The 14,104-nt window shown below is 41.0% G+C and overlaps 2 protein-coding genes across 2 annotated transcripts in view; one reads left to right on the forward strand and one right to left on the reverse strand.

The window, feature by feature from the left end:
* The window catches only part of FGA (fibrinogen alpha chain), a 6,998-nt gene extending 6,650 nt beyond the window's left edge, over positions 1-348 (forward strand). The window contains 1 exon segment of the mRNA XM_009703335.1: positions 1-348. This exon segment is cut by the window's left edge and continues 468 nt beyond it. Coding sequence (XP_009701637.1) covers positions 1-230 — 230 coding nt within the window. The 3' untranslated portion in view covers positions 231-348.
* A 1,962-nt stretch (positions 349-2,310) lies between these two features.
* Positions 2,311-9,654, reverse strand: FGB (fibrinogen beta chain). Its single transcript, XM_009703336.1, has 8 exons — positions 9,580-9,654; positions 7,807-8,010; positions 6,352-6,535; positions 5,531-5,758; positions 4,798-4,911; positions 4,111-4,233; positions 3,651-3,936; positions 2,311-2,750 (listed from the first exon to the last, which is right to left on the reverse strand). The coding sequence occupies exons 1-8, from the start codon at positions 9,652-9,654 to the stop codon at positions 2,522-2,524; spliced, it is 1,443 nt and encodes a 480-aa protein (XP_009701638.1). The 3' UTR covers positions 2,311-2,521.
* Positions 9,655-14,104: the final 4,450 nt, after the last annotated feature.

Consider the following 14,104-nt stretch of genomic DNA (forward strand, 5'->3'; position numbering starts at 1 on the left):
ACCAGGACCGCTGGGAAGAGAGCTGCGCCGAGATGTACGGGGGCGGCTGGTGGTACAACAGCTGCCAGGCGGCCAACCTCAATGGCATTTACTACCTGGGGGGCCACTACGACCCCAGGTACAACATTCCTTACGAGATTGAAAACGGCGTGGTCTGGCTGCCATTTAGAGCCTCTGACTATTCCCTCAAAATTGTTAGAATGAAAATCAGGCCCATAGAAACCTTGTAGAACGACGGGCTTTTAAGATATATGTTACAACTACAAGTTAAAAAGATTTTTTTATATATATATGTGCCTGATGTACCTTTACTCTGTGAATTTGAAGGCAACTGGACACATCTGTGGCTTAAAAAATAAACAGTGATTAATTATCAACAAAATAGTTCTTTCATCTTATTTATAACTGACTTTTCAAGAAAATATTGATTTTAAAACCCTTTTTGTATAAACTTTGTCTATGTCTTTGACTATGTCTGTGTCTTTGGCAGCTCTCACCTTGACTGGAGATAAAAATATTTATAATTTGAATTACTTACTTTGTTTAAGAGTGTTAAAGAAGTAAAAGAACTTAGAAGTATGTTCATCACAAACTCCTGCCTCCACTAACGTGAACCGTCGAAGTCTGGTCGGGTTTGACAGTCATGCTTCTGGGCTGTCTCCTCTCATTCCCATTTCAAGAGGAGCACAACAGCGGTGGGAGTCAGTTCTTGGGCAGACCCGCGAGTCGTTCGGGTTCTCACTTTTGCCACACACCTAACACAGAGTGCACTTTGATAAATGATGCATGCATTTTAGGACTGACTTTTAAGAATCTCCTAAGCTTTGATTTTACAAATGTGGAGGTAGACCTCCCAAACCATTGATGAATTTACCATGCATACTGTAGCTTCAAAATAAGACAGTCCATGATAGCTCATCGAAATACAACTCCCAAAACAGGCTATTATTTTCTAGTGACCACTAAAAGGATATGATTGTAACCAGCACAAGCAAGATGAGGAGCACCTGGATGGCTACAGTATATATTTCCTTGGTTTAGAATGTTTCTCGGCACTTGTGTCAAGCAAGGATTCTCCTGCAGATAAGGGGTTTAAATCAACAACTTGCTGACGGTGTGTGGTAAGGATTTTTTAGGAAAAGACTGGCTGCATGGAAAACCTTTATACCTTATGACATAAAATTACACAAGTATTTACCCTGTTTAATATTTCTGTTCTCCTGTTGAGAAACAAGCATGAGCAAACTTCCAGGCCCCCAATCTCACTGGCCAGCATGTTTCATACCATTTAACAATCCCATCCCATACTGGCAAAGCAGCTCACTTTCAGCCTCTCTTCAGTGCTTCTCAAACACAGCCACTGTCTAACCTTTCTGGAGAGTTTCCTGAAGAGCAGAGACATCTTTATGGGCATGTGTGGAGCAGTGCACCTGCTTTTGGAAAAGGGGCTTCTGCTTTATGCCTTTTGTTTGTGTTCCCTAGCCTCAGTGGAAGCCTGCCTCTGGGGATGCTGAACATTTGCACTCATGCAGTGAGATGCTGCCATGATGTCTCCTCCTTGTCCTCCTGGGCTCCACAGATTAAATCAACACGAGATATTTCAGATGGCATCCATCCACTGCTGGTGAGCTGGGTCCCTTCCTTTGTGGAGGAGAGATGTTTGATCCTGCCAACCAGGGTTGGGAAACCCTGTCTTTGGGACAACCTCTGCTCCTGGCTAGACGGAGCCCAGACCACTGGCTTTGATGAAATACCCAGCCTCCACCTGCCCTATGATTGGAGTCACTAATTGCTCTAGTCCCACGATAGTGATTGTGTGAAAGACATACCAGCCAGGTCTTCTAATACTGTATTTTATTCTATGATAAAAGGATGTGGGATGGTGGAAGGGATATTAAGAGGCAGAATATGTAAGCCAGGTCCCAGGAAAGGGCATGTTTTATCTAGGATTTGAACTAAGTGACTAGTGACCTACCCATTTGTTAGATACTATCTTTTCACTTTATTCCTCCTCAATTTGTTACACAGGTAGTTACTGTTAGCTTTATAATACAAAAGAAAATTACTGTCTCCTATTTAGTGGAATGTGTTTGCTTCTCCCCAGATAATGCATAAATATTTAGGAATCATGTGAAGAAAACATTAGTTTTAAGGCTTTATTTAATTTTTAGAAAACGTTTTAAAATAATCCTTTCCCTCTTCAAATGTGCTATAGAAGTTCTTTGTAAAAGACTGAAACAAGTTGGGTTTGGTGTGGGTTTTTTTTTTTAATCAGCATTATTCTATAAGAGTTACTTCTGTCTTGTGAACAAATGAAAAATGGCACAAAATACATTTGTGAGTTATTTTCATCAGTCAGATTTTGATTTACGTCTGACAGCTTTTCACTTTAGGTCACAATATGCTCATACATACATATTTCATTCTCATATGTAAAGACAAGCCTGAATATGGTGGCTAAAAAGATAACTCTGTACAAATATTAAAAGAAAATCCCTGATCCTGTACATGTTGGTAATGGTTAATGTGGAAAGTATGGTCTGATTTTCATGCTCATCTTCTTCATTGAATACCATGACCCTTTCCAGTTCATCCATACAACACCATCATCTGTACCATGTTTTGCCATATCCCAGCTGTAGGTCCCTCCCCAGTAGTATCTGCCGTTGGGGTTGGCTGAGTGGCAGCGGTTGTACCACCACCCACCTCCATCTTCTTTGGAGCACTGTTTTCTTGGATCTGTAGTTAACCTGATGAGGGAAAAAAAAATGTTGAGAGTAACAGATGAACTGTAAGCAAACAGATCAACAGAGTACACACACCTGCATCTGTACTGAAATTTTCAAACCATAATAAACATTTAAAATTCTCCCTGAACTTTCTGTAAAAGATTGACCATCACAAGTGCGTGCTATACAGGGCACTTGGAAGGTGAAGTGCCTAAGAAAAACAGGTGAAATTTTAGCTGTATCTCTTTGGGAGTGTTGTTTTAGTTTACCGATTGATAACTCCAATTTCTTACAGTTCATCATGATAATTGCAATATCAATGCAATTTAGAGATATAAACCAATGAGAAATATATGTCTTCCCCAATCTAAACAATTCCTTTATTCATGAATATGTAATCAGATATAAGCTAAAGACATATCACATAGTTTAGAGATACAGTGCTAAATTACGTACTGGACAACTGAGCTCCTGTTTTCTAAGTAGGCAGAACTTTGTTTTTTAAATAGGACATGCTACCTCTTTCCTTCCTCAGGACTCATTATGTGTTACTGGAGTGAGTACCGATATTGCTACTTAAGCAACACAGTGTCCTCATAACTGCCACCATCAGTCTCTGACAGTGAATATATTGCATCCAGATTTGCTGATTTGTCTGTGGTAACATCATTCATGGAATCAATAACATTCAGCGTGCTTGCTTGTTACTTGGTTGTGGAGCAGCACTAACCTGATCTATAGTTTTACCTGCCCTTGGCTACATCAGGAGAACTGCACGGACGTTTGGCTCATAACTTGCAGGGATAAAACGTATTTTAAGATACTACAAAATGCTGTGACAACTAACAGCAAATTAGAGAAATATTCTATATTTTATTTTAAGCTTAGTTTTTATTTTAAATGTCTAATGCAAGTACATACCATCCATCATTGTCTCTGTCGTAAGTACTGAAGAACATGCCGTTGTGAATTGTCATTGTCCTGTTTTCTCCATGCACCTGTGAGGCTCCTTCCATTAGCGCGTTGCCTGCATTGCCTTTGTAGTCACTCACTGAAAGTTGGTACTTGTTTCCTTCATTCTGTATGGTGAAACCTCCGTAATGAGCAGAGACTTTATCGCCATTCCAGTCCTCCATTTCAATTAAAACTTCAGTGGGCCCTATTTTGGTAAGCTGGCTGATCTTGTCATTTCCAAGCCAATATTCACCTGAGAAGCAACAAATGAAAGCTCTGTGAAATGAACTTCACATTATACTTCAAGGCAACTTTATGATTTGCCTATAGGTCTGCCGAAATGGATTAGTTAATTTAAAAAAAAATCAAAGACCTTCAAGAAATATGAGAAAAAAGAGCTCTTTGTGTTTTGTGCTCGGTGTTTTACCTGGTGTATCACAGTAGTTCTTCCCTCCACTCTTTGCAACATTTCCAAATCCTTTTTTATATCTATCCCATACTCTTCCAAAATTAACACTGCCGTCCTGGCGGTTCTGAATCAAAGTCCAGCCTGCAGGAGCGACAGTATTTAGATTAAATTGCCATTAAGAAAGGATCATGAAACATTAAGATATAGCCCTTTTATCTTCATCTCAAGACATGCGGAGCATATGGCTTCCTCGCAGCAGGTCTGAGTTTTCACAGTTTACGAGCTCAGCCTTGCCATTTTTACGCAGGCTTAGGTAGCACCTTCCTTCCTAAAGAAAGGTGGAAAAAGCAGAACTTGAAGGACTGCCCCAGTCTTTTGTGTAGCGCATAGTAGCAGGGTAAGAAAGGAGCCAGGCTGTCCTTGTCTGCCCAGCCATACGTTGTCCATTATAGTCATAGTAAGATATGGTTTTATTTACCAACCCTATCCCAGCAATTTATTTCCAGTTTCATTACAGAAGTATCCTGCTGTACATCTGAAGATGATCAACAAGACTTTTCTCAATGAGTCAATCAGACCTAGTTCTCAAGTAATTACAAAAGTTGTAACTCCATATTACTTTGTATAAAATGCAAATTACTAATATGATTTTTGGTAGCATCCATATTAATTAATATTTTAAAAACATAGTTATTTCACACTAACCTCCATTATCTGTTTGCATGTCACAGTATACTCTGTATGGTTTGCCAAAAGGATCTGGCTGGATGAGGTACATTTCAGATGTCTCGCCTCCCTTTCTGATAATATCCTCACATTCTGCAAGAATAAACCAGAGACTCCGTTACTGAAAGAGCTGTGAACTTCTTCAGCAATCTTCTTGTCCTTCGGTTTGCTGATTATAAGGGAACAAGTTTAAATATATATGTAAAATTCTACTTTCATTTTGATTTCTGTGATACATCATGTGAAAGAATCGGGGAAGAAAGATCACTGCACCTGCATTGTTCTACTTCTCCAAATAGGAATTTATCAAAGAAGTTCGAACTGAGTAATGGAAGACTGTATACTTTCCAGTGACTTTTTGAACCAGACAAGCTTGTGAAAGAAGAAACTTTCTGGACTGAAAAAATCGAGGGTACAACTGTGATAGGCACGAATGTATCACCTCCACCTTACAAAGACCCTGAAGCACACCTTTCTTTAAAACGCTGCTGGCTGCTAATAAAGACTGATATTGGGTAAGAGGATCTTTGGTCGGACTAGTATAGGCATCCATGAAAGATTTTTTTCATTTAGGGTCACTTTCCATCTTTTCTGCTATCCTAATCAATGACACAGGCTTCAGAGGCACGTTCAAACTGACTGAATGATGCATCTATCAATTTGCACAGTGATATGAAAGGGAGAAGAGGTGTCATTATAGTTGATTGAGTACCTTTGCCTGAAACCACCGGAATATTACAGGAAACAACACAGGGGGAACGGCAGTAGTCCTCCTGGGTTGCAATGGCATTTTCCAGTTTTTGTATCTTTTTGTGTAAAGAATCCACAACTGCACGAAGGACCCTGAGGCTAGATGGGATGTTATTGTCCAGATTATCCTTTATATAATTATAATGCAATTCCACTTCTGTGTTGTACTGGGAAAGTATGTCATCATTGTCTAGAAAAGCAAAGAGATGAAAAGCAGATTAGTTTTCAACATGTTTTCCAGTTATGAAATAAAGAAGAGCAATCTGTACACACAATTTGAGAAGCTACTTCTTCCCTTAGTGGGGAGGAAGGATAGGCAGTTCTTTTGCTTACTTGACCACAGTGTGCAAAAACTATGCAGAGATTCTCAGGAAAGTGGTACATGTGTGTCGTTATTTCTTTGCTAGCTAGTAGACTTACCAGTGGTGCTATATTCTGCCAAAGAACTACAGTTAGCTTCTTTCCAGGGAGTCGTGCTGCCAAGCCAGGAGCTGGGCATGAAGGGATCAGATGGACATAGGAAAGCAGGTAAGGAGGGGGACACATGACCCTCATATTTAGGGGCCTCATATGAATCTTGCCTTAGTATGAGATCCATTCCTTTGCCTCTCTCAAAGGATTTTTTTTTTTAAGATTTAAGAGGATGTGGTCATGGAACTCTACTTTGCTGGATATTCCACTGTATCTTTAAATTTTTTTAAGAAGTCCCGTTAACAAGTAACAGTAGCAATGCCAATAGAACTGCCATACTGCTTACACTAGTAATTCATAGAAATAGCATACCTTTTCTTTGTTTTTGCCTCTTTACCAATTTATCGTCTAGAACAGTCACGTATTCATAGAAAGTTGTAGAGGTTTCAGACAGTTTGCTCACTTTGTCCTTTAGATCACGAACAACTGCTTTCACATTTTTTTCCTGTTTTACCAGTGTAGTTTGCAGCTCACATCCAGTTGGACACAGCACTCCCTTAAAAAAAGAAAAAAAAGGGCTGTGAATAAAAGTCAAGATAGAAGTTTCTGCTCCCATCAGTGAATGACCATACCTTTGAACACACTGAGTAGTTCGTAATGTGAGACCAGCCATTTACCATCTAGATAAGGACTCAAGACATTCCACTTCGACAAAGAAGCTGCAGTCTGAAGGTCAGGAAGGAGCCCTGACTCCCCCAGGAGGTCTCTTTTGTTGAAGCTCTTGGGAAAAGCCCTCTCTCTTCACACTTTTTTGGTCCACTGGCTGCTTTTCACTTTTCCGCACTGTTAAATGTTCTCGGTGTTAAGCCACCTGAACTATGATTAAAGCCTGTCAGGAACTACCCAGTGCCTGTGCACGTTTATATTGACCCCTTTCCTCTTTCAGTAGCCTCCAAGAACCAGCCATGTTCTCTACACCTTGTTATATGTATCTCTTGTGAAATGGCCATGCGATTAATTAAAAAATTATCATCTCAAGAAGCTGAGCACCACTGCTTCTGCAACAAGCGCTGCACTGTCAAGGATAGCAGTGTTTTAAAAGGCGGTGGGAAATTCTGCGGTCCCCTGAGACCCGAAATACCCAGGCAGCAGTGGGACTCTACCGCAACAGTGCATTCATTAAGCTTCAACACACTTCATTTGTTGGAAACCTCCACGCTGAAATTTGCTCTCAGACGTGAAGATGCCTCTCAGCACCGTTACAGCTTGGGTTTTCTGGTGGAGAGCACAGCAGGGACAGCGGGAGAGGTTACTGCAAGGCAGCGAGGAGCTTGCGGGATCCCAGCACGCTTGCACGCTTCTCCCGAAGAGCTGGGGCAGTGACTCAGGCTAGGCCATAAATACAGTTTGAAACAAATTTTAAGACAGACAGGGGAGGGTTTTTTTTTTTGGTCCCTAGGGTTCCTTGAGACTATCTGAAATTAAAGCTAGCGCTTCTGCAGAGCTTTTTTCTGTCCTTCTTAATAGTTACCTATGCAAAGCCACATGGAAAGTGCAGGCTAACCCACGGATACTTCCTTTCCTCATTTACGGTCCAAATCTCATCTCCCCATCCCCGCCATAGGCTGTCTGACTCTGTGGCTAATCCTATGGACTCTGTGGCATTACTCTTCTGAATGCAGCCCTACCAAACTCAAACAAAACGAAGCAAAGTTGGGCTGCTTTAAATGAACGACCGTCCCTCCTTTGGCAAAGAAAACTCCGCGTTGGGTGCACTGGAAGAAAAGGACAGCCTGTTACCAGCTGCCTCCATGGGCAGACACCCACCAGCTCCTCTAAAGGATGCTTGCAGCCACCAGCGTCAGGGTAGATGATACGTTCTTTCTTGTCCCCCGGCTTCACCCGCTTTGGGGGTCGGGGCTGGTACCCGGTCCCACTGATGGGAGGTGCCACGGGTCGGAGCGTGGGGGCCGCTTCCCGCCTTTTGTCCAGGGGTCGGTGGCCTCGGATGTCGGGCTGAGGGCTGTCGTCCTGCAAAGCCAGGGGGAGAGGAAACTCTCTCAGTCTGGGATTGCTATTGTAAAATGCGATGCATGGGGTGGAGGCATCCGTTCAGCACTCTTTAGTATTTAAAACAGCAAGGAAAACCTTGGTATGGAATGACAAAAGCAGTAACGGAAATATTATACTGACATATAAAAGTGATTGCTATGCCCTACCTTGCAAGATTAGTCACACACCCTCCACCTAGATATAGACAAGCTAAAAAGCCTTCAAACTAAAGCAAAACAATATACTAATAGCTCATTCTGACCAAGAAATAAAGTTTTGATAGTTCAGAGCCACTAAGCACATTGAAACTTGAAGTAGTAGGATACCAAAAAAAAGTAATCAGACATTATTGGGGCTAACAAGAATATTCAGGATCATGTTATCAGTGTCCCAATTTTTGATTGGGCTACAGGAAAATTTGTAAGGTCTCAGAAAATCAGGCCACAGTCAAATACATCATCAGGTCTCAGGCCACATGGCAGCTATTAACTGATGGAATTAGGAAAAGTATTCAGTATCACCTCTCAGGGTAGGTTTTCAGAGCTCCCTCTGATGCATACGTTCCCTATTTCTGCCAGAAATGGGAAAGTCTAAGAGGTTGAGCTAGGAAAACAGGCCTGGTCTGTAAGCATTTACTGAAACCAAACCATTTGAATTAATAGTTGTTTGAACTACTGAATCAAAGTCTTCGACCATCTCCAGTTCCACTTGGATTTACCTACAAATAACAAACATTTGGAAGGATCCAGGGTCAGAAGCTTCAAGTACTTTCAAAAGTATGCAGCATACAAATTACAAAATTGCTGAAAATGATTAAGCATAGTAGTGTTATCAGTAGTCAATGTACAGACACAAATGCTTAGATTATATAACAGAAAATAATTCTGATTACCCTGACCTATTTCATTTTTGCAGGGATTTTAAAAATATAAAGAATGTCCTGAGATTCTAAACTGTATTTCTTATTAAAATATTTTACTTAAACAAAACTAAATATGGGTTAAACTGTTATTTTAGATTGATCCTCATTGCTTGCCTTTTTATTTAGTTGTTAGCTCTCCATTTCCAATATAAAGCTATATGAACTGACAGTTAATCTTTTTTTTTCAATGTCTACTGAATCTGTAGAAAAGTTTTTACTGTCTTTGAGACAGGACATGATTAATTACACATTTCTACTCCTTTGCACCTGATATTAATTGTCTGTAACATCATCATATGTCAACATTGTTAAATTAACATCCTTAAATAAATTCAGCTAAATAACTAATCTTACCATCAGACATTCTTCATTCCCTACAGAAAAAGAAAAGAAATAGGAAGAAAATATATCCAAACTCAGAAAATAACTATGGTGCATTTACATATACATGAAGAAATAATACAAAGGTTATTTCTTTGAACACTTCAAGCAGAAAAAGAACATGCACTGGATTGTTTTTTCCCACAGCTCCTGCCTTAGCTAACTCCCATAAGCTAAGTCATGCATGCAAGTCAATGAAATTAATAATTTTTACTATTATTATTATCAATTATGATCAGTATTACAACCTCGTCATACTCAAGAGAGCCCTGGGATTTAACGGAGGACACACAAAGCAGGAACAGCAGGAGCAGTTTCATGGTGCTGGCTTGCTCGAGCAGCTCGGGGACCTTCTCCCACCAGCCGCTCTGACAGGGAGAGCCCCTCTCTCTTCCTATATATATAGGCAGCAACCCTCATTTCCAGCTGGACAGCGATAGGACCAACCCTTCCGAGCAATCACTGTATCTCTGTTAATATTCAACCTTTCTCTTCACTGTGTGCCTGAATACATTTGTGGTTGAGCAATTTCTCTGGACAGCTCTTATCTACATGTCCCAGAGACCTCTGTTGATGCTGGCATCAAATAGATGTTTAAATCCTTAAAAGTACCTCCTGCTTAGATTACACAAGGTTACCGTTTTCTCAAAAATCACAAGTCTTTTAAAACAGCTGAGAAGGTGAACAGCCAAAGAAAAGAAATATCATCAGATGTCACACTGTGATGTCTCCTTTTTTTTCTCTCTGCTGAAAATTTGAATGTTTCAGAAGTAGCATATTAAATTTGAATTAAATTCGCATCATACAGATTGCTACATTCTTCTAAATAGTTCTGATGGTGCCTAATAGGTATGCAAGTCTTTGCATCTCGTTAAATACAAGAGCTAAAGAGAGTATATTGTGTTCATTACATCAATAATTTTGAATGAAAGCATTTTGATCAGATTAATATTGTAAGCATAGAATAATACTATTCCATTACTTTGACATTGTAAATGAACTAAAATAATTGGTTCATTAATTAATATAAAAAGTGTATCTGTGAAACATTATTTAAATATTTTTAATAACCTCTTAAAAGAATACAGCATGAAGTTATTTGTAATCATAGTGGAATACTCAAATGTGCTTTCTGATTCTCTATAAGAGTATGGCATATCACTGCTCTCATATTAGCAGAGTTTTAACATTTCAGTGTCTTTATATCCTGTCATTTTCTTGTGCATTATAAATGATCATAATATATTGAATTCAGTAAAACATGCCAAGGGAGGGCCAGCACATTTTTCTGAAGTCATTCATACTGATGTCTGAAGACATAAAGAGATGCGAACTGTGGGCTGAGGTTCGACTTCAAAGACCAACTTGATGGAGTGGGAGACATTATGGTAAGTGAGATGAGAACAGCTAAAATTGCTTGGTTTAGGCCTTTTTCCTGTATTCGTGCTGTTGTCAGAATTCTTGTAAACTATGGACATTCCCGAAATATGGAAACTGTTTAACCTGACTGGTTTAATTATTAAACAGCTTGGACCAAAATCAGCCGTGGCTCAAGGAGCTCTAACTCCACTGAATTTGATCCCTTGCATGAGGACATCACCAAAGCTATTAGATTTGGAAGAACACAAACTTCTCCATACTGGCATTAAAGAAATCTGCCTAATGCCAAACCCAACATCATTAACATGTTATTTCCACTTAAAGATGCTAGCCAAGATACTATCACTCGTTACAGGCATCTCCCAACCTTAAATGCAGTTTTTCCCCCATGCGCCTCTGAGGGAAGTTCAGTCGCCCTCATCTTATATGCAAGGAAGGGACATAGTGATGCTGAACGCTGGCCCAGGGATTACAGGTGGCTCATGGGACAGTGGAACTAAAACAAGGTCTCGCTAGTCCTGAGCTAGAAACTTACTCCTAAATTATCCTGGCTCGGTCCAAACAAACCTTAATTAAATGTACGATATTTGTCCTAAACCCATTCTGAAACTATCACCATGTTCTGCAGCGACTTATGGTGTCCTTCATCAGGCATGAAGTGCTCCTCACCCCGCTACGAAGACGTGTGGCTGTGTCTGTGGAGAGGGTGTCGGGGGCTGGATGACGGGGGTCGGCGTGGGAGCCCCCAAGCCTGCTGCAGAGTCCCAGGACCGCAACCCCCCCGTTTCATCTGCCCACAGATGGGGTTTCCCCTTTGAAACTCAGCCTTTGACCCTCCCGGCTCCAGTACTTCTCATTGGCTTCCCCCAGAGAGCTGGGTGGTTGTGTTGCCCTGGGGATTCACCGTGAACCACAGACCTATGTCATACCACAGCGGGTTTGTGGCTTTGTGTCAAATGAGCAGGTGCCCCAGGACGGGGATGGTGCGACCGCTCCTCTGGTGAGCGGAGGCCTTGTCTATGCCCCAAAGGTTTTGCCTGGAGACTTTTATCAGCAAAAAGCAGTCGGAATCTGGAAGCACATACAGAGCTATCTGTACTGGCAAACATACACCTATACAGGAAAACATCTGGGCAGCAGAACTTAACCTAGGTTAGCATGCTGGTTATGAGATGTGATTTTTCTCTCATGCTTGCAACCATTACACTTAGGCTGACACTTTCTAAGGATTGAGTGAAACCTTATGAACAACCAAAACCATGGCTTAAATTTCTTCTAAAAGTGTTATCAAAGAGGCTTTCTCTTCAAAACAAGACCCCTAATATTTTTGTCTCCACAGTCCCTCCTCCAACTCATACGGTTAATGAGAAGCTGTTCCCAGAGTTAACCTGGCAGTGATACCACAGCACTCCTGCTATTAGGAACTGTGATAATGTGACATGGACCTGCCGGTGTTCCAGGCCATCCTTTCGTACAGTATTTTTGTACCGAAGAGGCCCTTACTGGCAGAGGCGTACGTGTGTGTTTTGAGGAATGACTGTTTGCTTGCTGCCCTTTGTTTGTTGTGCCAGTGTTGCTGTCGGTGGTGCAACCCTGTCTACACAAACCTCGTTGGGTGAGTCACGGCCACTGGACCACAGCCCTTCAGAGCTGAATGTGCCCCCGAGGTGGTCTCGTGGTGGGGGAACAGAACCTTTTGGGCCACTATGATCTATAGTGTTTACTAAGTTAAACGTAAAAATAGCAGTTGATTTAGAAATGTCCTTCTAAAGAACTAGTGTTGTAATAGTGTCATCCTATGAAAAGAATACTGTAAATGTAAGTGTTCATCTCTGCTGAGATGAACAGCCTCATTTCTTGCTTTTACCAGTAACAAATATTACTTCAAAGGTTTCTTGTAAATGACAATTAATGCTATCTTCACGTTCTGGAAGCAAGGAAGTTCTTAAACATTAATGAGTGGGGCTGTTCACTTTGGCCTTAAAACAGCACTAAAAGCACATACGACTTACTAGTCACCTTCTTCTAAGTAGTGATTTGTAAAAAATTATGTAGTTTGTTATTTCCAGAATTGCAGCTGTAGCTGACATGCAAGAAGACATCAAGTAGCTGCATATAATAAAGAAAGTTAATGAAGTACATATTCTAATTAATATCGCTGACATGATTTATTGAAGTTCTGTGACTAAATTTCACCTTAGACTAAAGCTTCTAGAAAAAAATTAAATTATTACAGAGATTAATTTGTTCTCTGATTTTCTAAAGCTTTACAAGGACAGCAGGAAATAAACTGAGATTATAAATTTCTGAGGGGAATGTTTACTTGTAAAAAAATGAGAACAACTACAGGGCCACGTGAGCACTAATAATAATAGTAATAAACAGCACGTACGAATGAAGTTTTCTTGCAAAATATAAATGGAGAATTTTTTTCTTGGACTGCTAGAAGAGTTTGTATTTCAAATTTGTTTTCCTTTAAAAAGGCAGTAAAAATAAGCCTGATGTCTTCAACAGACAATAGAAAGGAGACAACTATATTATGATGCTCTGTATGTTGCCAGAGAGTAGCCCTTAAACCACTTCCACACATCAAATCCACTGATCTGTGAACTGACCAATCAACAGGCATTCGCTACTCTGTGTGCAAACTTAAAAAATACCCCTGTTTGAAATCCCTCACCCCAACAATCTCCTTTTAAGCCTTGTGTGTCTTCAATCTAACCTCACCAGCCTGGGAGGACGCAACAGACGAGTCCCATTTTGACACGCTGCTCTGTGGAGTTTGCACTCCAGGTTGCACTTTGAGCAAGGACAGACGATGCTCCCGTTCCTCGAGGTGCCGTGCTGACCTTTACGAGAGGCTCTGAAACCCAACAGGGATCTCCAGCATCACCGCAGGGACTACCAAAATAGGTCCCCATGTTAAACATGAAACCTGGCTGGCTTGGCTTGAAATTGAGCTGGCAATGCTCCTCCACCGTTCGTGGGACAATGTCATCGACACTTCTCCCCACGTTGACCCCAGACCAGGAAATGAGGCTCAAAGCCACTTGGAGCACATTTCTAGCTATCACTGTATCTTAAATAACTAAATATAAACCACCAGCGCAGCCACCAGAAATCATCCATCAACTCCAGAAAAGAGAAGAGGTGGTCATTATGTCAAGCAGGCAATTCTTGTGCCAGAAATAGTCCCAGGCTAATGCCATCCGGTGGCTAATAAAGAGGACAGGTTTGAACCAACGGATGTTGCACTGCATTACTTTCAGCCCAAATCGGTTTGCGAGCTGTTCACAGCTCAGGCACGCAGACAGATGTCATGAGTGGCTGGTGTGGTGGTAAAGAGGAGCAATATGATGGCGGGGCCGCAAAGGGTGTGCATGCCAAATG

Source organism: Cariama cristata, unplaced genomic scaffold (assembly GCF_000690535.1).
Source record: "Cariama cristata isolate BGI_N322 unplaced genomic scaffold, ASM69053v1 scaffold7927, whole genome shotgun sequence".
Taxonomy (NCBI): domain Eukaryota; kingdom Metazoa; phylum Chordata; class Aves; order Cariamiformes; family Cariamidae; genus Cariama; species Cariama cristata.